At 40.9% G+C, this 25885-nt stretch overlaps 1 protein-coding gene and 1 long non-coding RNA gene across 3 annotated transcripts in view; one reads left to right on the top strand and one right to left on the bottom strand.

The window, feature by feature from the left end:
* The window catches only part of GSPT1 (G1 to S phase transition 1), a 29929-nt gene extending 21620 nt beyond the window's left edge, over nt 1-8309 (bottom strand). Inside the window, exon 1 of the mRNA XM_082313282.1 lies at nt 7813-8309. Within this exon, the coding sequence (XP_082169408.1) occupies nt 7813-8107 (295 nt within the window). The 5' untranslated portion in view covers nt 8108-8309. The remainder of the gene's footprint in view (nt 1-7812) is intronic.
* A 258-nt stretch (nt 8310-8567) lies between these two features.
* Nucleotides 8568-24955, top strand: LOC309591067. Of its 2 annotated transcripts, none has more exons than XR_014228262.1 (4): nt 8568-8969; nt 13415-13528; nt 21732-21853; nt 22011-24955. It is a non-coding gene; the product is annotated as an uncharacterized lncRNA (long non-coding RNA). The 2 variants fall into 2 exon arrangements; XR_014228263.1 differs by having other exon boundaries at nt 13415-13588.
* The last annotated feature ends 930 nt before the right edge of the window (nt 24956-25885 follow it).

The raw sequence follows: 25885 nt of genomic DNA, 5'->3' as shown, positions 1-25885 counted from the left end.
TAAGGTAAAAATTATTTTTCTTTTTTTTTAATATAAAATTCACTGGAGGAGTATGCATGCTCCCAATAAAGAGTCCAAAATTGCACAACTTTTAAAACTGTGATTGGTCTCTTTAAAATACAGCTAACGCCCTAAAGAAATACTGCAAGAATCCACTCTGCCTATTTCATTCACAGGGCATTCTGCTACAGCTGATCAGTTTGTTGCGTATGACATCAAGTTTTGTACTTCCATGTATTTTTGTTGTACAATAACCAAAGCTGCACAGGTAGAACAAATTAAAAGTTACCATTCAACCTCTGAAAATATTGTTTTAAAACAGTATAAGCCAGGAACTTCACAGCATTAACAGTTTAGCATGCTTGTACAGAAACAATAGAAAATTGCTTTAGAATTAAATTTATATTAGCATGAAACAAGATTTTCATATATAGAACAGGTATAGCTGGTAAACTGGGATCGATATTAGAACTGCAGTTAAAATACAGTATTAAAGTCAAACTCAAGTGCTAAGCAGTAATGACAACTTCCATCTTTACGTAAACTGCAGCATTTACCAGATGCACAGGATAAGCTGAGCGATGTCTCCACACGAGCAGATACTGTTCAGTGGTTAACTGGTAACTCCTCAGCAGCAGCTACCCGAGCCACAACGCAAGCGCCATCACAGAACCGATGAGAGGCCGCCATCACAGAACCGATGAGAGGCCGCCATCACAGAACCGACGAGAGGCCGCCATCACAGAACCGACGAGAGGCCGCCATTTGTTGCTGTGCATGGCAGCACTCACAGCTCCCAGCCTAGACAGCACTGGCACCTGACAACTGAGGTAGACTATGGGGTTAATGAAACTGTTTGCACAACAGAGCGTAGGGAGAGATTAAAAAAAAAAAAAAAAAAAGGGAAAAAAAGGCAAATTCAGTTGGAAAGAAGTGTCTTATCTACAGAAATTAGATGGTCTGTATAGTGAGTTTGTTGTTGCTCCTCCAATACAGGCATCAAGTTCCTTCACAGGAATTCCTGGAAGGCTGAAGAAATGCACGACACCCACCCTAGGATTCCCATCACCTTTTCGTATGTGTGACTTGAATACCCGAGTTCAGTACATATTTACACAATAGCCATATAGTCTCAACAGTTTTCATGAATTATATAACAGTTGTTTGCCCCCCCCCCCCTTTCTTTTTTGAAACAAAAGCATTAAGGGAATTACACCAGAGTAAAAAATAAAGGTCCAAGTCAAACACACAGAACATGAGAATCGTGATAAAAAACCCAAGAGATTCTTACTCAACAAAAAAACCACAAAAAATTACTTTAAGCACAAATAATGCTAGAGCTAAACAAAGTATTTCATATTCAATATTTTAAAATATACAGAAAGAAAAGGTTTTCAGGAGTTCACAGTAATTAAGGCTGTTGTTTTGAAAGTTAACTTAAACCCAAAATGATTTTCTTCATGTCTCTGCCCTGCTTCATAGCCTATGCCCTAGCTTCACCAGTGGACACACAGATGTATGCCCAGTTTTTAAAATGCATCAATGTAAGAGCAGCTTTAATAGTTTTAACATGACTTTGTAAAACCCACAATAAAATTAGCACTCGCTTTGTATTCATAGGATTTTACCACATGTTAACTTAGTAAAAGACCCACCTTCTTCCTTCCCCACTGAGGACACACCTTAAGTTTATCTTATCTAAACCAGACATTCTTCTTCACAACTCGGTCTAAGAAAGCTTATGGGGATTTTCAGGGAATATAATGAAAACCCTCTTCCTTAAGGCCAAGTATTTGTGCTCAGTTGATAACTTGATTTTTGAGACAGATAGTCAAGAAATCAAGCTTTGTATTAGAACAGTTAAGGATTCCACTCTAACAAAGATCTCTCATAACCCAGTAGGAATAGAAATTAAAAAAACCCACAACAAAACAAACAAACAAAAATCACCAAAAAACCCCAAAAAACAACCCAAAACAAAAACAAACCTAAGCACCCCATGGATTTTTAGTAGGTTAAGCTCAGGATCTTAACATTTACACATAAAGGCGTAAAATTTACACATAAATTCTCAGACTGTTCTAAAGAACACATTTTTAATATTGCATCACCTGTCCTAAACTAACTTTTGTACTGAAATTCTGTGTCATTTTCATATAGACCTCTTCAAAACAGTCATAAGTTTCACTGATTAAGTTTTGACTGCTTTATTCCTTCATAATAAAAAAACCCCCAACAAAATAAACCCATCTTTCTATCTTAGCTTCATACAATCTGCTGCTTCGCTTGCTTGCATGTATCTCATCACAAACCAGGAGAGAAATCCCAAAATTCTTAAAATTGAATTGTAAAACCAGATTGCTAATAGAATCCAAGAATTATCCCAAATTTTTTATGTGTTCATTTTGATAGAGCAATCAAGTTTTAAGATAACATCATGCTTTCAAATACGTTAAATCAGTAGTCCAAACCAGGGTGCTAAACACATGGTCAGCAAACTGCACGTAGACACCCGGACAGTTCATCTAGTCCACAGCTGGCTCCCAGTGGTCTGCCTGTTATTGGAGTCACGCGAAGGCCACAGGCGTGACGAATTACTCTAACAGGAGCAACACAATCCTGGCTACCTTCCTGGGGATGGTTCAGATGTACACAGAGGACATCTGTGTAATACACTGGCACCTTGACTGCATCACACAGGTACATTATATCAGATCATCTGGCAAGTCAGTGCCAAGACATACAGCCTTTCTCTGCACTGACTGTTTAAAAAGAGGTTGTGCAGCTCGCCTGTCTATAGAGAAGCTGATACAGAACACGGCTCTAGATAGTCAAGTGATGACTCAAATCAAGATTGTTTTGATAATAAGAATTTATACCATATACTGGCATTCACAATACGACACTGATTTGCTGTCATGCAAGCAGTTCAAGTATTAACAGTAGCATTAGCAACACCCTACTTGCGAGGAAATCATCAGCATACGGCTATTCAAATGGTGATATGAGTAAACCATGTAATTCTTTAATATGACAGCTTCTTGAACGGTGGACTACTAGTTTTAGACAAACAAGACTTTCTTAGCAAGTTAATATGCAAAGTGAAGTCTCTTGAGGACTGAATTGTTGAAGAGTCTTAAAATACAGTCTACAGACAATGGTGTAAAACAAGAGACGACCAGTTTTGGGGAACACAATGATACAGATAACTCTTATTGTTCTGGAAATTATATGCTTCAGAACTGAAGCAAAAGATACTGAAACTCCTTGTTTTGTTTCTGATTGGCAGGGTCAGTAATATATGGGTGTCCCAGCCAGCTACAAGGTCAAGAAAAACGAGGGCAGGGAAAACCAGATAGATGCTCTATCTGTTTATTTACAGCATTTGAAGGCTGAGGATGTCCAGCTGCTTGAATGGAACTATTTCAAAAGTCACTACTGTAGGTGAGTGAGGATATTTAGGGAGTGAAGCAATCTAAACGGCACTGAATCTTAAGCCAGATGCTTGTTTGGCTCAAGACTGTAGGTGCAAGTTGTCTAAACTGTAAGTCAGTAACAAATACGTTCAGAAATTTACTTGAGGTGGTCAAGAGAGCTACTAAATGAAGCAGTAGCACTAATACCATCAAAAGGATAAATGCTATCTTTCCTTACACTAGCTGCTGTGTGTCACACACTTTTTGTTCTTGTTACTTTTGTACTAATGACATTTTTTTCTTACCACAGCCACTGCATACTTCAAACCATTGAACAATTCAGGTTGGAAGGGACCCCAGGAAGTTATCTAGTTCAGTCTCCTGCTCCAAGCAAAGTCAACAGTAAATACTTAAAAATTACTTCTAAAAGGAAGAAAAACTAACAAAAAATATAGTGGAGCCCATAAAAGGAAGCTGTGATCAGTTTTACCAAGAATCCTGTGACTATTCAAAAACTATGACAAAAATTGAACCACAAGAATGCAGGTTGATGCTGCACTTTCAGGAATTTTTTACCTCTCTCCTACCAGAGTGCCAAGCAAAACTTAGATAATAGAAATCTTATTAATCGGGGGGGCAGTTTAACTATTCCCTTACACCTTCAAACCATGCCTTGATATCGAAACAAACAAACAAATCACCCAAATGCAATTACATCTTATATACACTTCCAAAATTAATAAACCATAGTACAAAAATAAGTCATAGATGCTGCAGAACAGTGATGCCGCAAGACGCACTTGTGATTAAGAATGTTTAGAGACCCTAACACAATCTACTGTCATTTTATTGACTATCACGCCTTGCCTTAATTGAGTTGAGTTTGCTAGTCCAGCAACTGCTATCAACAGTAAGTTTCCCTAGAAGCACAACTTGTTCATGACATGCTTGACACGCTCACTGGAAGGAACCATGGTACCGTGGTGTCTGTTGCAGACAGAAAATTGAGAAGTCTATTGGAAATTTCACATTTCCAATAGAATCCAACAAAGAGATTTTACACAAACGAGTTTGACTTGGACACAATCTGATAAAAGCAAGTCCTCGCAGCTAGAACATTTGGAACATATTGGTTTTAATCTGTTCCTTAGGTTCAAAAATTTAAATAACATATGCTTTTTGCATATAATCAAACGATAATTTAATTCCAAACTAATTCTGAAACTATCTGCAAGCAAAAATTGTATTAGTGGTAAACATCAGTCAGATATCCTCCCTAACATACAATTTGCAATCAAAAGAAAGCACGCATAAAAAAAAAGTTTTAAAGCAAATTACTTGGAATGCAGGTCTCAGGAGGTTCCCAATTTTAGAAAGTTAACATCTTGTTTCCTAAATGGCTTCTGTGAGCACTACTTCAGTGCTCTAAACGTAAGTCACAAGAATTTTATACAAATTACTAAAAACATGAAGTTAGTGTGCATAAAAGGAAACACTATTACACACTACAACCACACAATGGAGATCAGTTTATGCAATTTTTCTATATGCCATGCTGCTACTACACATTTACCTTGACCTACAACATCCTTTGAATTACTAAGGAATTATGACTCGAACAAAACCTCACCAAGAAAAAGTTCCAAGAAGAAAAGTGTTACTAGAAGTTAACTTTAGGCCACTTAAGTCCTCAAACTGACACGCAGCTTTTTACATTCTTCCTAAGAATCAAGATTAATTTAGTTTCTTCCCAGGACAAACCAGTATTCGTACAGACCTCAATACAGATGATGAGCAGAAATATTTTTTTTCCCCACAATGTAATGAAGAATGAAGAACACCTAATTCCCTATGGGAGCAAAAGCAAACTGGGTTGCTGAAAAGTAACCTATTCAGCACCATTGCCTAGTCACATGTTGTTCTGACTTATGTCCAGAACAAGCTCCACCTAGTTCTTCAAGCCAGGAAAGTTGTTGTCGCCTTATGCGAACATCTGCAAGGACAAGACTGTCAATTACTTTCTGTAACCAAGTACATCAGACCTGGAAAAGTACATAACAAGTATTGTATTCCACTAAAGAAAGAAATTGGGTTTTTTGTTTGTTTTTTTAACTGCAGATTTTTGTCTGCTTAATCTCAGGGACATCCAAGTTAATTACAGAAACTCAAAATTCTAAACCTTAAGGAAGATATAGAAGCAAGGTGAATTCAAACCAGGTAGATTATAGCACTGTGTAGGAAATGTATTCTGCAACTAAGATGGAAAAAGCTATCCTGATCACTCCAGATGACCAGGAAGCTTTCAGTAAAGTCATCTCTAGTCTCTGGAAAGGCAAAGCTCCTCGTAGACCTCAGAAGTAGCAAAAGAGTGGAGAAAAGGAGAGCATGGAGAAATAAATGTAACGAGCAGGCGAGGAAATGTAGTTTAATCCTACAAAAAAAAAAATTAAATCTAGGAAGCCTTAGAAGAAACCTTACAAAAGTAGCCAGGGAGAAATAACAAAGTTATTCTAATAACATTCAAAATCTCAAGAAAGTTTTCAGTCACAGTATTGATTACATAGTTAAAAAAAGACTGAGATTCAGGTTGCAACAGCTGAAAAACATACTAGAATGAATTCTGAAGATTATTCAAAGGCGCATCACGTGTTCAGCACAGCCGCAAGCTATCTACTCTACCTTCACACCTGTCACCCTTAGCATATACATTTATTCTAAATGGAATCGAAGAGTCTGCCGATGGCTTCTTGGAAGTATATTTTAATGCACTTACATATTGCCTGCCCGCATAGCACATGAGCTACAATTTCTCATAAAAATGAGGAGTGCTGAATAGCTGTAGAGAATACATAGTCTAACATTTGCTCTAACACAAAAAATGGGTCAATAGTCTGTTATGAAAATTTTAAAGCTTCACCTATGAAAGTTACAGATTTTAGCTGTTAACATCTGCTAACTTTAGATACTAGGGAGAGCAAGACTAATTAATATATTAAATCAGAACACAATAAATAATAAGCCACAATCAACAGGAAATTGTGACAAACATAATGTAACAAGTAGTTGCTTTAGCGAAATTAAATTCCTAGAATTAACATCTGAAATACTAGCTTGTTTCATATTGTACCAATACGGATACAGAAAATTACAGAAAAAATATAGGAAGCTGTTAAACTACCATACTCAACCAGGTCTCAAACTCCTTAGCTGCAGGAGTGACATTAAAATACTACCACAAAGTTAACTAGCATGGCTGATGTTTAGAAGGACCTTCAGTTTGGAGCTGGAAATTAAAAAGTAGCTCTCCTTTAATTTCCCACATGCAAATTAAATCTAGTATAAACATTGGTTGCGTACACAAAGATCCTTTGAAATTAAAAGCAGGGTAAATTTCAAGTTATTCCATTGACTGAGGCCAGCTGGACAAACCTCCCTTCCCTACTCATCATTTATCAGCATCGCATTAGAAAAAAACAACTACTCCATACAACCTTCAAAAAGACATTTAAGATACATCTGAAGCACTGGGGGCTGGAGCAGCGCTCTTCCCCCCAGCAACACTAAATTTACTACCACCAACATCTTTGACAACTTCTCCAGCGCTTTAGGAAGAAGAGGGCGACGTGGTTTCCCCTGGGCGCGGGCGACCCTTCGCCAGCAACGGTGCCGGGACGAGGCGCTCGGGTCCCCGCAGGGCCCGGATCCCACCGGCTCCCCCGCAGGGCCCGGGGCCCACCGGCTCCCCCGCAGGGCCCGGGGCCCACCGGCTCGGCCTCCGGCAGCACGCCCCGCAGGGTCCCCAGCACCGCAGCGGCCCGCAGACCCCCTCCCGAGGCCCCCCCCGCGCCCTCGGGGCTGCATCAGACGCCGCAGCCGGCTCCTCCACAACGCCCCGTGGCTCCTCCGCCCGGGCTCGGCTGCCTTACGCCCCTTCCCCCCAGCCCCTCTCCTGCGCAGGGCTCCCCCTCGGCCCCGGCCGACGAGACCCCCCCTGCCGCTGGGAGCCAGGGCCCCGACCCCCGGGCCGGGTCGCCCTCCCACCCCCGGGCCGGGTCGCCTCTCGGCCCCCCCGCCCCGGCCCAGCGTCGCCCTCCGCGCCTCCCCTCCAGCGCTGCCGCCCAGGCGCCCCCGCCCGCCCCCCGCCGGGCCTGACCCACCCGGTCCCTGGGCTGCCGGCCGCCTCCCGGCCCGGCCCGGCTCCCTCGCCCGCCCCCCGGAGGCCCTCCGCGCCGCGCTCCGGCCCCGCGTGGCCCTTCCCCGCCTCCCCGGCGGGGGCCCGACAGCCCTCGCCCCGGGCCCCTCGGCGGCGGGGCCCCGCGCCCTTCCAACATGGCCCCCATCCCTCCGCCCTCGGCGCCCACCCGCCGGCGCAGCCCCGTCCCGCCGCGGCGGTTACCGTGGGGCGGCGGCAGGCCGGGCGGGGGCGAGGGTGGCGGCAGGCCGGGCGCCGGGCCCCCCCTCAGGAAGGACGGCACGAACTCGGCGGCGTGGACGTTGGGCACGAAGGGCTTGGCGTTGACGTTCAGCTGCCGGCTGAAGGCCGCCCCGAGCAGCTCCTGCTGGGCCTCGGCCTCCGCGGCCGGCGGGGCGGACCCCGGGCCGGCGCCGCTGCCCGGCTCGATGTCCGCCTGATCCCAGCAGTCGGGAGCCGAGTCGCTGCTGCTCCCGCTGCCGCTCCCGTTCGCCTCCATTTTGTGGCTGCCCCACAAGCCTCTGCGGCCCCGAAGCGTCTCCCAGCGTCCGGGGTAAGGGGGAAGCCGGCGGCGGCACCGACTCAGCACTCGCTCCGGCGATTCCGCGTGTACTCCGCCGCCCCGACGCGAGCGCAGTATGGCCTCCCGGAGCTGCCGTACCCCCTCCCCGCAGCCTCCCCTGCCGCCATGTTAGTAGTTTTTGGCTCCCCGGGGCCTCGTCCCGCAGCACGGCCGAGGCGAGGCGCGGGAACTACGATGCCCATCACGGCTTGCGCGAGCCCCTCCTGCCCCACCTCCCCGGAAGCGATGGGAGATGTAGTTGCCTGCGTTTTCAGCGTATTAAGGAACTACAACTCCCGTCAGCCTTTGCGCCCGCCCGCCCTTCCTTCCGCCTCCGGTTACGGGGGGGGCGGACGGGACATGTAGTTGGTGCGAACGCCTGAGGCGGGACGACAGCTACCCGCCCCAGCAGGCCGGCCGCCAGCGCTCCCTCAGGCGACGCCGGCGTCTTGCCCCGCAGCTCTCTGGGAAACGCAGTTCGCAAAGGCTGCGAGGCGGCAGCGTCGCTGGATGGCTGCTCCCCGTCCCCTCGTCCCACGCGAGGGTCGTTTCAGATGGGGACGGGCCGCAGCCGTGTGGGACGCTGCCTCGCCGGGGGAAGATGAGCCTGTCCCGGGCGCTCCCAGCCGCCGCCTGCGCCCGCCGCCGGAGCGCCGGCCCCTTCCGCGGGGTGCGCGGAGAGCGGGCCCTGAGGAGAGCGGGCCCTGAGGAGAGCGGGCCCTGAGGAGAGCGGGCCAGCGGGGGGGGGTCACCTCGCTGGATTTCCCGCCTCCCTTAAGGACTCAGCATCTGGAGTCAGGTGAAGACGTGCTCGTTTTAGCTTTTATCTATGAAAAATGGCACCTACCGAGTCCTAGAAAGCCTAGGTGCAGGGGGACAATACAGTGACAGCGCCCGTGCTGGGTCAGCAAACCCCCCCAAATACAGATTTGTGAGCACACATGCTCTCACGTGAGGTGAGAGTGAACGCTTCCGTATGTGTCCAGCCGTAAGCTGACAGGATGCATTACAAGTTCCAATTTTGGCAATTCTACAGTACGCTTTGACTTGGTTATTATAATAATAAAAAAATCCAGTTAAGCCAAATTCAGTAGGATTTGTCAAGTACTGAGGCCTTTGATTGGTAAGACTGTTAGAACTTATTAAAAACAAACAAACAAAAACCAAAAAACCAAACCCAAAAATCATTGCTTGAAGTTAGGTATATTTGGAGGAGACAGGGAGAAACAGAGGGGAAACGAGCAGGTTTTGGTTGGTAGGCTGCACATGGCTGTGGCAGCATTTCATCTTGGAAGGTTCAGCATAAGTGTAACTAGGCGAATTGCGTACTTGGGAGAAGGGAGTTACTTGGAGTGCTCACATGTGAGGACTGAGTCATCTGCAGCATTATTTATAGTAGAACACTGTAGGGCAGGTTATGGAGTTGTTTTGAAAGCAGACGGGCTTAGAACTAAAATGTAAAGATCTCCATTCAGTACAAAATCCGGTGCTGTTTTGGTTGGAGAACTACACAAACTCTCCTGAAGTGGCATTTACGTAACATAATCCTGACACAAGAACCAGATGGTTCCTGGCTGCACACCAACAGCAACACGTACGCCCTTGACAAGCAAAAAATTCTGCAGGGCAGGTAATGCACATGTGTTAATGGAAAAATGTGCTTCCAACTGATCATATTCAGGGAAAACAGTCGTCTACAGGGCAGCACTTATACAAGTAAAAAAAAAAAATCCCCACCAACACCATAGATAATGAATTTTAAAAGAAAAAAATGTAATTCACAATGAAAGACTATACACCTCTGCTAAGTGGAAGTCTTTCCTTCGCGCACCAAGAGCTTACCCTAAGCACAGCCTAAAGCCTGAAGACCTTGTGAAAGCCAGTCTCTGGGTATTCTCTGGTGCAGAGTTCCTTTCCGGTTTTCAGACACGCTTTGCCGGGGCCTCTGTTGTTCAAAGTTGAGTATAATTAAGGAAGAGTCTCACCTATGTTACTGTTGTCTTGTGGTTTAACCTGGCAGGCAGCTAAACACTGCACAGCCATTCACTCACTCCCCCCCAGTGGGATGGGGGAGAGAATTGGAAAAAAGGTAAACTCGTGGGTTGAGATAAAGACAATTTAACAGGACAGAAAAGGAAGGGAAAATAATAGTAATGATAAAAGAATATACAAAACAAGTGATGCACAATGCACACACACACACACACACCCCACCCCCCCATTTTTTTGGTTCAGCATGACGTCATATGGTATGGAATATTGCTTTGGTCAGTTGGGGTCAGCTGTCCTGGCTGTGTCCCCTCCCAGCTTCTTGGGCACCTCCAGCCTCCTCGCTGGCGGGGCAGTATGAGGAGCTGAAAAGTTCTTGACTTAGTGTAAGCACTGCTCAGCAACAACTAAACCATCAGTGTGTTATCAACATTATTCTCATCCTAAACCCAAACCACAGCACTACACCAGCTACTAGGAAGAAAATTAAGTCTATCCCAGCCCAAACCAGGACACGTTGTAATATTTAGAATTTTGTTAAACTACAATAAGTTTCTCAGCTGTGTGTGGCAACCATGTATCTGTTTGTTTTTTGTTTGGTTTTTTTTTTTTTTTGGTTTTTTTTGTTTTTTAAAAAAAAGTTGTATGCAGTCCCACTGAGGGCTGGGATAGAAGCAGGAATAGGATATGATCCTTTTTTATTAGGGGAATGGAGGAAGCAGTTAGAAGTAAAGCTACGGGAGTAAGAAATAAGTTTAATAAGTTTCCTAAGCAGCTAGTATCATAAGGAACACCTCAATATAGTACTCTCCACTTACTAAAGGTTTGTTTGAGTTTGGTTTTTTTTTTTTTTTTTTTTTTGTTGGGTGGTGTTTTTTTAATACTAACCTTTGCTTGTTAGGTGACATTTATTAACCAGTAGGAATCTGATACATTTAATTTAATATGGAAACAAGGTGACACCATTTGGAACAAAGGAGCTCATGGGTTGCTGCTGTTAAATAATAGATAAAACTCCAGTGGAAACCAAGCTTCATGAATTCTGCTGACAGAGAGGCTTGTTATTGTACACTCTTTACCATCATTATGAGCATTTAATAGCTCAGGTTTATAATGACTGCAATGCTGTATTGCAAGCTTGTTTTTCGTTTGAGCCTTGACACAGCCTACAAGTCAGGAAAGGCTTAACTGGAGGCAGGTACTATATTTTCAGAGCAATTAAGACTTACCTTAAGATTACCAGCACACAGAACACGTAGGCAGCAATTGTTACATACACTTCGCCATTCCTTAAAAAGGCTTCTTGAAGGTTTTTGAAATGGAGCTTCATTCTGCCAGCTCCCAAAGTACTGAGTTGAGATAATTTTTTTTTTTTTTGATGTGCAGGGAGTGGGGCCGAATATGTGTTTGGTCAGAGGTATGGAAGTGTGTATTACCACTGATTTCAGGGGAAAAGAATTACTTGTGTTATCCAACATTCCTTCCTTCCTTGACAAGTACTTATTCCCTAGGTACTTGGTAGGATATAAACAATTAGTCCACAGAATTTCAGAAGATGCCAGATGTCCTTCAGAGTGTACAAACCTGTTTTGCAGGCTGTGTCGCACATAGGAATTGTGAAAACTCAAACACTAAGTTTTTAACAGGGCTAGTGGTTTGTTTTTCCACTTACGAACAGCTGGTACTCAAAACCTAAGTGGAATCATGATAATTTTACTGGCAAAATATCTACTAGAATGTAAATGGTCATGTTCTCTCGAGGTTATAAAGCATTATAAAAGCTTTTCTTGTTTAAATCTCGTTTGCATCAAAATGTTTAGAATAAATATACTAGCTCTTCATTTAATAAATACTAAAAAGCTTTTCTTACTGAGAACCACACATATAAATCCATCATCACATCATGACTGACTTAAATTATCAAAGCACTGCTTAGGAGAGAAGAGGCTGGACCACCTCAGGGTTAACACGTGGGGACTGGGGTGCCGAGAAACTCTCCCCAACAGCCGCAGTTCTTCTAGCTCTTGTTAGCCCCTTTGCTGAGTCAGTCTATCTATCTCATTAAATGTAGCTACAGAGCAATCTAGTTTCTTTTCCCTCCTGGATTAATGAGATGAATCAACTCTTAAGAGGTATGTGACAAATGCCAGAGCTGGTATAAAGTAAGAACGGAGAACAGGACTTCTTTTTTCGTGAGATCAAGTCATTCACGTATTAAACTGTCTCGAGGTAGCTTCACCACTAGTTTGCAGCCTGTGATAAGTCAATCCTACAGTAGTGAAAGGGAGGTCCTCATTCATATGATATTAGGAATAGTATTCTGTACTTTAGTAGTAACTTTCACCCGAAGTTCTCACAACACTTTACACCCTAGCAGATATACCTATGAAATACCAATGTTTCAGTTATGTGAACTGAAGCAGAAAAGAAAGATAGATTTCACCAGAAGGCTTCAAACAGGTTAACAGCTTCAAGCAGTTAACAGCTCACCACCAACAGGTAACCTTATTAAACTCCATAAAATAGCAGCAGTCTTAGGGTGCCGAGTCATGAGTGAATTGACTCAGTTTACCTTAAGATCAGATAAGTTCCTGAGCTGCTGGTAAATGGGAAAGAAAGCATTTGGCTGAGATTGCAAGGAGCAGGAAAGGACTAAGACCTCCCTTTCTGGTGTGGCAGCAAGCTGAAATTCAACTGACGCACTGTGAGTGAGCCATGCCCTGAAATTTAAAGGTATTCAAATATGTACATTAGTTATGCACTTAAATGAGTAGCCTGATATTTAGAATTGCTTTGAAGTCAGAATGAGCCTTTAAAAACAAAGCCAAAAGAACAAGTTATTTACCTAGGAGGAAGAAAAGACAAGAGTTACAGGGTAAATTATTAAAAGAAAAATATAGGAAACTGTGCTCAGCTATCAAAGTGCCATTCTAGAAGCATAGCTCTTTATCTGAGGCTTATGTGAAGGGACAATCTCAAAAGACATTCTGGAAATTAAGTGTAGCATTACTTAGGAGAAGCAGGTGGAGTTAAATGAGTCCAGAAAGTTTTTGTGGAAAACATGAATTAAGGCTGTACCTAAGTACAAGTGATATATCTCTCTTGAAGGAAGGCTGTGTAACAGTTTTTCTAAATACCTTTCATAATATTAATGAGGCCTGACACAGAACTGAAAGTACTGAACTAGTTTAAGTTTGATTAGGTGCTAGGAGATTACAAATTAATATTCTTAAACTCTGGCAAATTCTCTTCCAGGTATTCTGTGGAGATGTAGCCGAGAACTAGAGATTAAAAACCACACTCTATTTCAGCATGATGGCTTTTTCAAGAGCCAAGTCTATCCTAAGCTTTGCTGGTGTTCCTGGAAGAGTAAGTGAATTATAAAGAGGCTTTTATATTTGCACAAGACCACGTATAATCCAAACTAAGGTATCTTGACCTGGAAATGTCTTTTCACTGATTTATTTGTTCTAACCTTGCTATTTTAACAAATGCTGTTTCTGACCTATTACTCTCCCTCTGCTGGACACTCACGTAATTGCTGTATTTGTGTTGTCTTACATTAATGTATTTTAGGCTATTTGATTGGAAGAGATTCAAATAAAAGTCTTCTTTGGTTTTCCAAATGTAGCACCATAGCATAAGCTCTTTTCCACAGTCCAGTTGTAGAATTACTCCAAGCTCGCAAAGGGGCATCCTCAAAGGAATTTAGCAACTTAATTCTTACACATTTCATGGTGGGTTGGTGATGAGAACTTTTGAGCTGGATTCTTCTTTTTGAGGTCTCCAATCTAGAGTTAAAGCCTTTCTTTTGGAGCAGTTAAAGCACATACTGCAGCTTCAATAAGGACATAAAATTAATTGTTTTTACTTTACATAGCAAAAGACATAGAGAGATCCGTACACCAAAATACCAGTTTATAATTCTCTGTGTCCATCTCCTTACCTCTCAAATACTTCATATACTCAGCTCATTATTTTCTAAGGTAGTTATGTATCTCTCACTTTTGTAGGTATACACAACCTTTCTTTCTCTTGCTTGTATATCTCTAGAAATAAAGACTGGAAGGTCGTCTTTTTTTACAAGTGCCATGCCTTTTTTCAGGTGACTTTAATTGGAGGCTCAGAGTTCTCAGCTGTGTGATCTATTGCTTAGTTAGCCTGTTGTTCAGATTTGAAAAATGTGTAAGTTGGGTGCTAGCTAGTTCTTCGTTCAAGGTGCCTCTCTTTGAATGCACAGTCATTGCAGCTTACTCCTTAGACAGAATTTCTTCTGTGGTTTTGATACCATGAGCCTCCAGACTGACAAATAGTAGGGGGAGGGTGGTTTAGGTAAGTAGTTTTGCTATCAGAGCTGTTCGTTATGTGTGACTTTTTTTGCTATCAAAGCTCAATATAAACAAAGGTGGGGGTTTAGGTGTGCACATTGTGAAGAATCTGTGCATAGTTTATAAACCTCATGACAGTTGAAAACGTTGTAAATAGCAGAAGGATCGCTTAATGCGGAAGGAATGTGCTGAGCAAAGAACGCGCATCCAAGGAAGGGAAGAATGAGATCACTTTAATGATGTACACAGTGACTGAGTTAGGATTGGAAAGGTTAGAGACAGGAGGGAATCTGTTTTGAAGAAAGGCAGAGACTGTGTGGTTTTAGAGATCTGAAAGCCAGGTGTAGGATTGGTGGGAGGAGGCATGATGGCAGTTAAGATACTGAAGCAGCTGAAAATAAATCCTGTTAAGTACAATCCAGCCCTCTGTTCAACTGTTCTTATGCTTTCATCTTGATTAGCAACATTTTGATTACAAAATTAACCTTCTGCTTCGTTAGAGTAAATTTTTTTTAATCTATAAATCTGTTGGATGTGGAGAGTAAATATTACGAGCTTAAGGTGCATAGATCCTCTGGAAGCGATAAATGGAAACAGAGGATATTTTTGCTCCCTGTGACCTGAGACAAATTTGAGAATCTCGGGGGCTGGGATGCTGAGTTGACAGAGCAACAATGATAACTTTTAAGTGCCAGATCCACAGGAGATGTTCTTCCACTGGCTGTAAGCTAGTATTGCTCTAGCAGGAGGCAAGCAACAGAGAGAATCTGCAATTCTGGATAGCATCAAATTGTCAGTCTTGTAGCTTGATATAGAGGTAAAAAAATGCAGAAAAGGTGGCTAGCATTTAAAGCAGGGCTTACAGTCTAACACAGATGCGCAAGGTGAGTCCCTACTATCAAACATAATTCAGCTGTACCTCATATAATTTTTCTAGACGGTGTTAATAAAGAATGGTTTTGCGCGATAATGAAAATGTTGAACTTAGCGCTGAAAATATCAATACAGGGTGTGAATGCAGGGTATGTAACATGCTGTTTATTCACACCCTTTCTTGTTGCAGTGACTCCCTGACGTGGAGAAGCTCAGAGTTGCTACGTCCACTGTTGGGCTCCGTAACATGTCTAGGCCAGATCTCCTGCCTCATACATGTGGTAGGAGTTTTATAACACTTAGTTTCCTATGGAAAGTTTTACATGCTGGCTGGCTGTCTCCAGGGAGGTGGGAATAGAAAACTAGTTCCATGTGGGATTTTCACGTGCTTTTTTTTCCCCCTTCTTAATTCTCCAGAATTCCAGTTGAGGGAGCATTTTGTCCATTAGAGATTCCTTAAGATTTTAGTTTTGGTAATGACTAAAGCCAAATGGCATTATTGTTACGAAGAAAGAATAACTGTGTCATGGGATTTTTAAAGCTGTTCTGCTATAGCTAGTTAACATTGTTGCAGAAAATAATTACTTCATTATGAAATTGTGAGAATGAAATAGTGAGCTTGTTTCTGAATAGGACTAATTACTCCAGAATTATTCTGTGCCAGTATTTTTATTTCAGAGAAGGCAATTTGCATGGGGAATTATTCTGGAATAGGGATGGCTAAACCAATTACGATTTTCCTCCTGTCTTGAGAGAGAGCACTTATTGGCATTGTGATGCTATACGTGGGAATTTGAAATAAAGTAATTGTGTGTTACCTAAGCTTGTCCACAAACACTGAATGGCTAGATAATTTGGTTAAAATTATCAGAAGAAAAATTCTTGTTAGACTTTACTGTATGCCAAGCACTTCACGTCATTCATAGGTGTTCCTGCACGTTTATTTTTGTTGTAACTCCATTACTCCTGTTGGCGTTATACCACTGATTAGTTTTAGTTTGTTTTGTCCATCTGCAAAGTCACTAAAATAGTAGTATGTGGGAGATTATTTTTGCAACACAAAAGGTAAGTGCTTACATTAAGAAATGAAGAAAAAAAAAAAGTTTACATTCTGTAAAAACTACTGTCACTGGCATTCTACGCAAGTATTAGCTTAATTCAAACTTGCTTGCCCAATTATTGTTTTATGCATTGTTCCTAGTAGTTACATAACTATGCTGGCACATGTGGAACGCCAGACAAATGAAAGGGTATCTTCTTTCCCCAAAGGGTTTCCAGTCTGTTAACACTGCTTTTCTGTGCTATGCACTTCATCTTTTCCGTAACTTGGTTCTTAGCTAAGTAAACTTTGAACGTAGTAAGGGATATAGAAGTTGTCTGAGATTTAGTTGACAATGTTTATACTATTGTTATTTTAATTACTACTTTTAAGGAACGTTTTTCTCTTCAGTTGTTTTGTTCTTTAATCTTTTTTGGAAATACCAGAGGTAGCAACAGCAACATCACTCTTTCCAAAGCAGTGGTCTAATTAAAATGTGCTGAACCAAACAGGCAAAATCCACATTGTTCGTGATTTTGCACTGTGCCCAAATGACGTTAAACAATATTGTGTCTGAAAAGAGCATTGTTCTGTGCAGCTTGTAAAAGTTAACGAACACGATGAATCCTTTAATAACCCCTTCCTTTTGTTTATTAGCAGTGTGTACCCCATTCCTAGAAGAAGCTTATCTCCTCCCAGCCATACAGTTAAAGCATACACTTAACAAAATGTGAATTTCTGAAAATAACCGTTTCAGAAAGTTTTAACACTTTTTTAGCAGCTAACTGTCTATAAGACTGCTGTTCCTTGAAGTGCAGTAACTTTTGGGAAGAAAAAGTGGGGTTTTTATATGTACATTGATCTCACAAATTTTCAGGATTGTTGTGGTGAGGTGATTTGTAAGGGACTTGTTTCTTTGGATTTTTTCTGTAAATAGCTTTAGGGAATTGGAGAGGACTCAGACCAAGCCTGTAGTATAAGACTTGACAGTGTAGGTCAGTTGCCTTAGTGAGTGGAAAAAAAAATTACGTGTGCTACCCAGAAGAGCTGTGCCAGCACAAAACGACCAATGTAGAAGCAACTATACAGTCAGCTAGGCTGACAAAGGAATTCTGATGTTGTTTGTGAAGGCAATGTAATAGTCCTAGCAGAAAACCCTCTTTCTCTTGATAAGTGCTATGTAATTATGCCAGCCGAATTTCTGAAGTACAGTCAGGAAAAAAAGCTGGCACAAGCATGAACGGAGAAACCCCAAAGCAGTGTCAGAACAAAGCTGTGTTGTTTCAAGTTACGTGTGGTAAATAGACCTTAAGCTACTGCTCTGTGAGAGATTAGTTTCAATCTTTATGTTTAGTTATTGACATAATAGTATTACTTTTCTTCGGTTTTCCGTTCAGAGTTTTCATTTTATTATTTCAGTGTTGAAACTCACAATAGCTTTTTTCAAATTAAATAGTGAAAGATAAAATTCTCCTTACCTTTTTCAGGTGACTAATTTCTGTCACATAAGTAATACCAATTTAACGCATGTCAAAAATGAGCAGTGACAAGGATTTCTGGAAGTCTTGGCCTTCTCCGGATGTTTAAGGACACCAACAGTCAAATTTGGGTTCACGGCAGGCAATGCTCTGGCTGGATGCTCAGTGCTTGGTATGCCCGTACGCTGCCGAAGCGGCATGTCACATGATAGAAGGCTGTAAATCTAGAGTGTGTGTGTGTGTGTGTACAGCTCCAAAATACTGCCTCCTGGTCTGTGCTGTGCTGTTACTTACCTGTACTCCCTTCACCAGTAAAAATTATTTGATTTCTTGAAATCCTGTTCAGTAGTTTGATACCCTAGTAGAATTGACAGTACACTAAAATTATTCTTCTAAACAACAAAAGAGATGTTTTACTGCTTCCAGGTGTAGATTTGAAGTTCAGAGAGGGGTTGTCAGTGGTTGATAATCACATTAGGAGAGCAAAGGAGTATATTTCATACCGGTCTTTATAAATTGTCCCTGGGTGTCACTCTTGAGTCAGACTGAAATGTTTTAGAAGCAAATCTGAGAATTGTTTTTCCTCTTCTTTTTTTCTGTTGTTTCCGCAGTTGACACTTTTCTTCTTAAATTTATTTCCCATTACTGTCCGTAATGATGTCAACTCCTGCAGGCCAGTTTATTATATTATTCTTAGAGGATATCTTGGGGAGTTTTTGAACTTAAGTTACAGTAATTTAACTGCAGGAAATACCTCCTTGGCTACACTTTGTAGATTTACAGTTAAATGGCCGATTATTATATTTGATAAATCCTTTCTTATTTTGTACAACTCTACTAATTTCTGTCATCCTTTTGGAGCAAAATCTAGTGACAAGGAGAAAGCATTTATTAGTATCAACATGTAATTCTATATGGAAAGGCAATGCAAGCTCTGTAAATCCCATAACTGAAAAAAAGCTGAAATGTAATTTCACTGGTAAATAAGCTATAAATTTACTATTCCCTGAAAGTAAATATCATTGTAGGAGAACCATCAGTATCCAGTCATCTCAGACATTTTTTTTTTGTGTGTGTGTGCACAGTCTACATATAACAAAATAGTGTGCCGCTTGGAGGATTTAATGTGTATTATATAAGACAGTGGATAAATTATTAACATAATGTAACTGCAGTTTCTAAGTAACAATATCCTTATCTTAATGTCACTTAATGAATTTCTTCTTAATGCTTCTGGTTTGTGTTTCTTTGGTTGGCTGAATCCAATATTCTACTTTATAAACAGCTTCTGAATTCAGGTATTACATCTGTCATATTAAAGCCAGTTGGTGTAGTGCACTTCTCCCAACAAAGTGCTTAAAGTTTTTTTTTTTTTTTTTTTTTTTGTTTTTGTGGTATTAACTTCCTTCTATCAAAATTACTCAGAAATGAAGGTTGCACAAGAACCTTGTTAGGATAGAACATGTCTTTCTTACTCCTGTAGCACATCATTTCCCCAAATCTGTTTTATTGAAGTGCCATTACCCATACACAGTAACTATCAAATACATTTTCTGTGCACTGCACCAAATAATCCTCTGTTGAATGAGTTAGCTTGTTCTGGCACAGTTTGACACTTGTTTTTGAGAGCGAACAACACAGTGTTTTACTGAATTGAGAAACGGTTATGTTGGATTAATTTCTGCTTTGAGAATAAATATTTGTAGCATGCTTTTTAGAGGCATGGGCAGCTAAGAAATGGTCCCCCAAAATGTGATTTCAAAACTGCTCTATCGATACCTGTCTTCAGAAGTTCTGGGGAATCTCAAGTAGTCAGTGAAAACAGCAGGTGAACCACAGGACATAGATTTTTGAAATAATGTGTGTTTTAGATGTGTAGGAAGATCTTCTGATTACATGCTTGCTTTCAGACCCTTGAGAAGTAGGACTTTTGAATGTTAGGATGTTTAGAAAACAAAGGCAACGGGCCATGACAACTGTAATTCCTCATAGGTTTTCTATCATTTGTCGCCTGTTTTGTCATTACATACATCAGTAAAACTATATATAGCTAAGGACAAAAGACTGTATGGTGGTTGTTTATATGAATGACACATTAGAGACCCTTTACTATCATTGCTCCCCTGTTTCCTATGTATGAAAAAGTATTGCTTAGTAATCAAGGATTTGTGTTTTGGGGCACATCTATCAAAAAAATTCATTTATCTTTAAAGACTGTAAGCTTTGGGAAATAGTAGTCCAACCATGGGAGGAAAATTATCGCTATAAGAGACAGCAGTATTCTCCAGAGCTCTGATGAAATGAGCTGTATTTAGCCTTTTACTTGAGGGGGGTTTCCTAGAGTTTGATTGAAAAGGTGAGTCGTCTTTGTATTTACTTCTGTGTCTTACAATAAATGTGTTTGAACTCTAACTAGCCACATAGGAAAACTGTTTCTGGCCAACTGGTTATAGAGAGTGTAAGCATATCTGCCACAATATCTTATGATCCCATATACACAATATCAAATAATTAGACATGAATTAATTTCTACTGTACTTAGAGTTTGACAGGACTTTTTTTAAATGAAGACATTAGCACATTAGTTCGCCAAATTTGTACTTTTGTGGTGGACTTAGTTTCACATCCCCAATAGGTAGTCAGCTGTTTATCTTTTTTTCTATTCTGTTTCTGGCCTTTTTTCCAGGCCTTAGGGAGTAAAACTCTATGAACTGACTGGATTAACAAATCAAAGCTGCTTGCCCTGTGGTCAGGTAAGCCCTAGAGCCCTTCCTTGTGCTTCAGAATACTGTAGAGTGAAGAGCAGGACTATTCCTTTTGCTAACACCAAGGCATTTAATCAGCTTAACTGTATATAATCTAACCCCATCTTTGGTGACCTACAGACCAGTCTTACTAATTAGACATGAATCGTCTTTGTGCCAAAATAGTCTGATTTAGAATATATCTCATTACATTTGAGTGACAAAATATTTTAGGAATCACAATATTAACACTTCTGCATATCATACAGAAGTATTAATGTACAAGGACAGCATGCTGTTGTGGAGAGAGAGGTATTTTGCGTACGCAAGCGAAGCCATTGTCCATGAGTAAAACCAGATGCACTTCTTCTGGACTAGGAAAACAGAGAAAAGAATTTAATAGCAAAAAGTAAAGTAGCTGTGAAGACTCTAATAACACTACCTATAGTAGGAGTGATGTCCTGTAGTTCCCTTCGTTGTTAGTTGTCTCACAAAGTAATGTCAAGTCTTACACTCCTCTTTCTTAATATTTTTCCCAGAAGTCCTATATTTGGGTTACATCTACTGGGAAGCATCTCTGCCTCAAGGTGAAGCTACTTGTGTAGCATCAATAGATCATCTTAAAAACGTTCCACATAACAGCACTGAGTTTACAGTATGCCTTGAGAATCTGTTGGGTTTGGGTTTTGTTTTGGTTTTTTTTGGTTGGTGTTTTTTTTTTTAATATTATTATCTGGTCTATGCAATTTCTTCCAAACTACTGTCAGTGTTGCTCTGTCAAAACATGTGCAGAGGGTTATGGAAAGGGGAAGAACGTGCATTGCCTGGAGGACATAAAACTGTACAAAGTTACCATTGTCTACTTGCTTCTGCTTCCCCTCTGAACTGCTTTGTATTCGCAGTGACACCCTCCGTAAGAGCAGCAGCTATGCGTTCTTTTTACTGAACACATCAAGACTTCAGTTACTTTTCCACAACTGTTAGCTTCTTAATCTGCTTGAGAAAAGCAATGTTGATTTAATCACAGGAGTTTCAAACTTAGAAATAGAATGTGTATCTTACGCCTCACTGAAATGGTATTCCTTTTTTTTTTTTTTTTTTTTTTTTTAGATCATCCAGAAAGATCCTGTGATCTGGAAAGGAAAACATAGGTCCACATCATGAACATATAACTCTGTTTCATCAGGCCATCCTAAACAGATTCAGACCAGTCCAGGCTACCTTAGACTTATGTAAGTTATTTAAGACAGTTGTTTGAAAAATTCTTGAGTGGTGTTTTGAGAGCCATCTGGTTTTCTAGAAAAGATTCATCACATCTGTTGCATAATAGTATCTTTTGGAAGGTATCTTACCTGTGGATTATCAATGATGTGTTTTTCTTTGCTTCAGTAGAGCACAGAAGCCTGAAGTTTGATTTCAGACCTCCTGTTGAACCTCAGAAGAATCTGAGCTATAAAACTGGTCATCTTTCCAGAAGATTCTTTAAGGGTGTCACTTTATATTTTAGAAGTGAACTTTGTAAGTTTCAGGGATGAAGTCACGTCTGCATCAACTGCACAAGAGAAAGTATCCTTATTGCTGAGCGCTAATTTAAATGGTTCTTGTCTTGAGGACTTCAGTACATTTTCCCTGGAATTTAGAAATCATATTTGGCTATAGCAACGGTGGGCATAGAGAAGCAATGTTATAAGCAGTGTGTATACCCATTCTAGACATACCTTATTATTTCTTTTGTTGCTTTTAGATCAACATTTCTCTCTTTAAGCCCATTCTTCACAGTTCTTGTGAATAGTACCATATCATATCAAATATATATCAGTTGTAGGATACATTACGGTAGTAGAGCAGGAGTGCGTAACAAAATTCACCAAAGACAAATGTAAGGTCTTGCACCTGGGAAAACATAATCCAGGAGTACAGCACAGGCTGGGATCCACCTGGCTGGGGTCAGCTCTGTGGAAAGGGACCTGGGGGTTCTGGTGGACAACAAGTTCTATATGAGTGAGCAGTGTGCTGCTGCAGCAAAGAAAGCCAATAGGATGCTGGGTTGCGTCAACAAGGCCATCACCAGCAGAGACAAAGAAGCCATTATCCCTCTCTACTTGGCGCTTGTCAGGCCACACCTGGAATACTGTGTACAGTTCTGGTCCCCGCTGTACAAAAAAGCTGTGGACAGGCTGGAGGGGGTCCAGAGAAGGGCCACCAAGATGATCAAGGGTCTGGGAAGCCTGCTGTATGAGGACAGGCTGAGAGAGCTGGGTTTGTTCAGGCTTGAGAAAAGGAGGCTTAGGGGAGACCTTATCACCATGTTCTAATATTTAAAGAGTGGCTACAAAGAAGATGGAGACTCCCTTTTTTGAAGGAGTCACATGGAAAAGACGAGGGGTAATGGGTACAAGTTACGCCTGGGGAGATTCCGATTGGACACAAGAGTTAAATTTTTCACAATGCGAACAACCAGCCATTGGAATAATCTCCCCAGGGAAGTGGTGGATTCCCCAGCATGGGACACTTTTAAGATTCGGCTGGACAGGGTGCTGGGCCATCTTGTCTAGACCGTGCTTTTGCTGAGAGAGGTTGGACCAGATGATCCTTGAGGTCCCTGCCAACCTGGTATTCTATGATCCTATGAACTCTATGATTCTATGAACTCGTACTTTGCATGGGTTTAATAATTTTCACTGAAAGCACTTAGCGAAATTTAATAAAATTACTTTGTACTCTTCCTGTGAAGTAGATAAATATTACCCGTGCAGGTATGCAGGTAAGTTAGACTTAACACCAAAGAAAGCTACCTCCTTCAGCCGATACCTTTTGAAGATATCTTTTCAGTACCTGTGTGTATTTTTGGTTTAGGCCTGTTTTTTTCTTGAAAACAGTAAGGGAATTACATGTGTTGACTTCTGGAGTGCTAAGCATTCTTTTTTTATTCTTTGGTTAGTGATACAGAATGCGGGTGCATATGGGAGAAGTCACAGACACATCTCAATAGAATCCCTCTTCCATTAAAAAAAAATTCTGAAGAAGACCTGAAGTGGCACATAAAGGTGTTCTGTTTAACAGAGTCTATCGTTAGCAAGCATTTCAAGGTTTCTTTCTTCATGGTAACAACACTGAACTTTAAGCAGTTTATCAATTATCATTGTTCAAGCTTAGTATTTTCTGTGTTGCCTATCTGGGATTTCTACATGCTATTTAACAACAGCGTTTTGCTATCTCCCAGCAAAAATACTCACCACTGTCAATCTGAACTTCTTTCTCTTCTTTGTGATGCTGTGAATTAATACCAAAATCCTATAAACCTGTGTATTTAGCAAAACTACTTTGCTGAAGAAAGCTAGTGTTCGAAATAAATATACCTACACAATTCAATCAAAAGTCAAAAGAAAAAAAGTGTCATTATTGTACATAAAAAAATGAGGCAAGAAAACTGTAATGAAAGCAGCTGAAACAAAGACAATCTTCCCCCACACCCCTAGTACAACTGGAGAAAAAGTGTGAAACTGATTAAGGAACTGGTTCATTCATCTGTTACAGTGCACACGTGATTTCCCTAGACTGCTAAAATAATGTTAGAAGCATTCAGCAGCTGTGATACGGTTTGAAAGTTTTGGAATTTGAGAGCTGTTGTTTTCATAAGGAATTTTACTACAGTAAAGACTGTACCTGTCCTGCAGATGCGTTGTGTTGGAACCAGCTGCAGAAAACAATTGCAGAATTAGTCAGCTGGTTCCTTTCTAAAATACTAAGGGGTCTTAGTACGAGTTATAGATATGAATATAAAAATGCAAGAACAATGGGAAGTTGCCGCACAGGAAAATATTGTATTTAAGTAAAATTAGAGAGCATTTCACTGAAGTCAATAGAATTACACTGATTAAAGATTACAGCATTTGACCCAGCTTGTCTGTCCTGAAATTCACTTATTGTACCTGTGGATACCATGAAGATGCTTTCATGAATGTCTGTCTTCTTCAGATCACAGCTGAGAATGTGATTGTCCTCCCCATGACTGGAAAGGTTAATCAGCATCTATGCATAAGCTACCAAATGGTGCTTCATCTGAGACAGGAACGATATTCTAGTGATTACTTAGGTTTCTTCCCCTAGAGTGTGAATGTATGAAGCAAGTCAGAACCAATTTTATGACTTCAGCATCAGCATTGACTTCCTGGTGAAATTTCTGGCATCACCCATGGTCTGTATCCATATTTTCTTTTGTCACACCTAAATCGGATTTTGTCAATTCCTGTTTATTCACTACTCTTGAATAGGGAGAAAAGCCCATAATAGAAAGCCTACAGCTGTGCACCTGGCCTATAGAAACAAGTGCAGAAGCCACAATAAGCAGTTCCATCTGCTAGAAACTAGAATAGAGATTGCTTTGTTAGACTATTCCACCAAAACCAGTTTGTGTATTCCCACATGGTGCATTTCGTGGGAAAATAAGTCTCATACATACTAATGCAGTATGAAATTACAATTCCTTATACAATATTTTTCTTTTCTCTTTCTGTAGTCAAAAAGGCAATTAACTTAATTATGTCAAGGAGAAATTTAACTATGAATAAGCCTGTCATTCTAATCTATCTGTGGCAGCGATGCTGGATAGAGGCAGTTATTGCAGCTTGCCAGATATCACTGGTTAACTTTGTATTTAAAATAAATTCTATTAGATTAAAAAGTCAAAATACAAGTAAGTTGTGTAAATTATTTTCATTGTGGCAGTCTGTTATCGAAGCTTTTTTTTTTCCTGGGAGAAGACCAAATGCATTTTCAGAAATGTGACGCTCACTGCACATACACAGACAAATCTATGCAGGCGCCGTGTGCCCCATCGCCTGGCTGGGAAGGAGGTGGCGTATACACTCTACCACAAGAATGAACTCTAGGGCCCACCTATTTTTCCATGCTGGGTACCGCAGTGTTAGTACAGTGGTGGGTCTGCATTATAAAAAATAAGGGAAAAAAATGCAGATAATGTTTTGAATCAAAACTGTAAAATATTCATATAGCTCTTCTTTCATGATTAGAATGTAATCTTATTAAATTTCTCATGTAACTATGGTTATAAGCAAAAAAACCCAACTAAAACCCCAAAAATGAACCAAGCAAAAAAGCCGACCAAAGCCTAATAGACTAGATAAATGAGGCTAATTTGGAATTGAGGAGCAATATCCCAGTGACTGAATCTCTACATTTTGTTTTTTCGTTGTAACTGAAGGTCTTAGATGTATTTTGTACAACACAATTATGAAGTAATT

The sequence above is a fragment of the Platalea leucorodia genome, assembly GCF_965183815.1.
Source record: "Platalea leucorodia genome assembly, chromosome: 5".
NCBI lineage: Eukaryota > Metazoa > Chordata > Aves > Pelecaniformes > Threskiornithidae > Platalea > Platalea leucorodia.
This window is presented reverse-complemented; position numbering and strand designations above follow the sequence as displayed.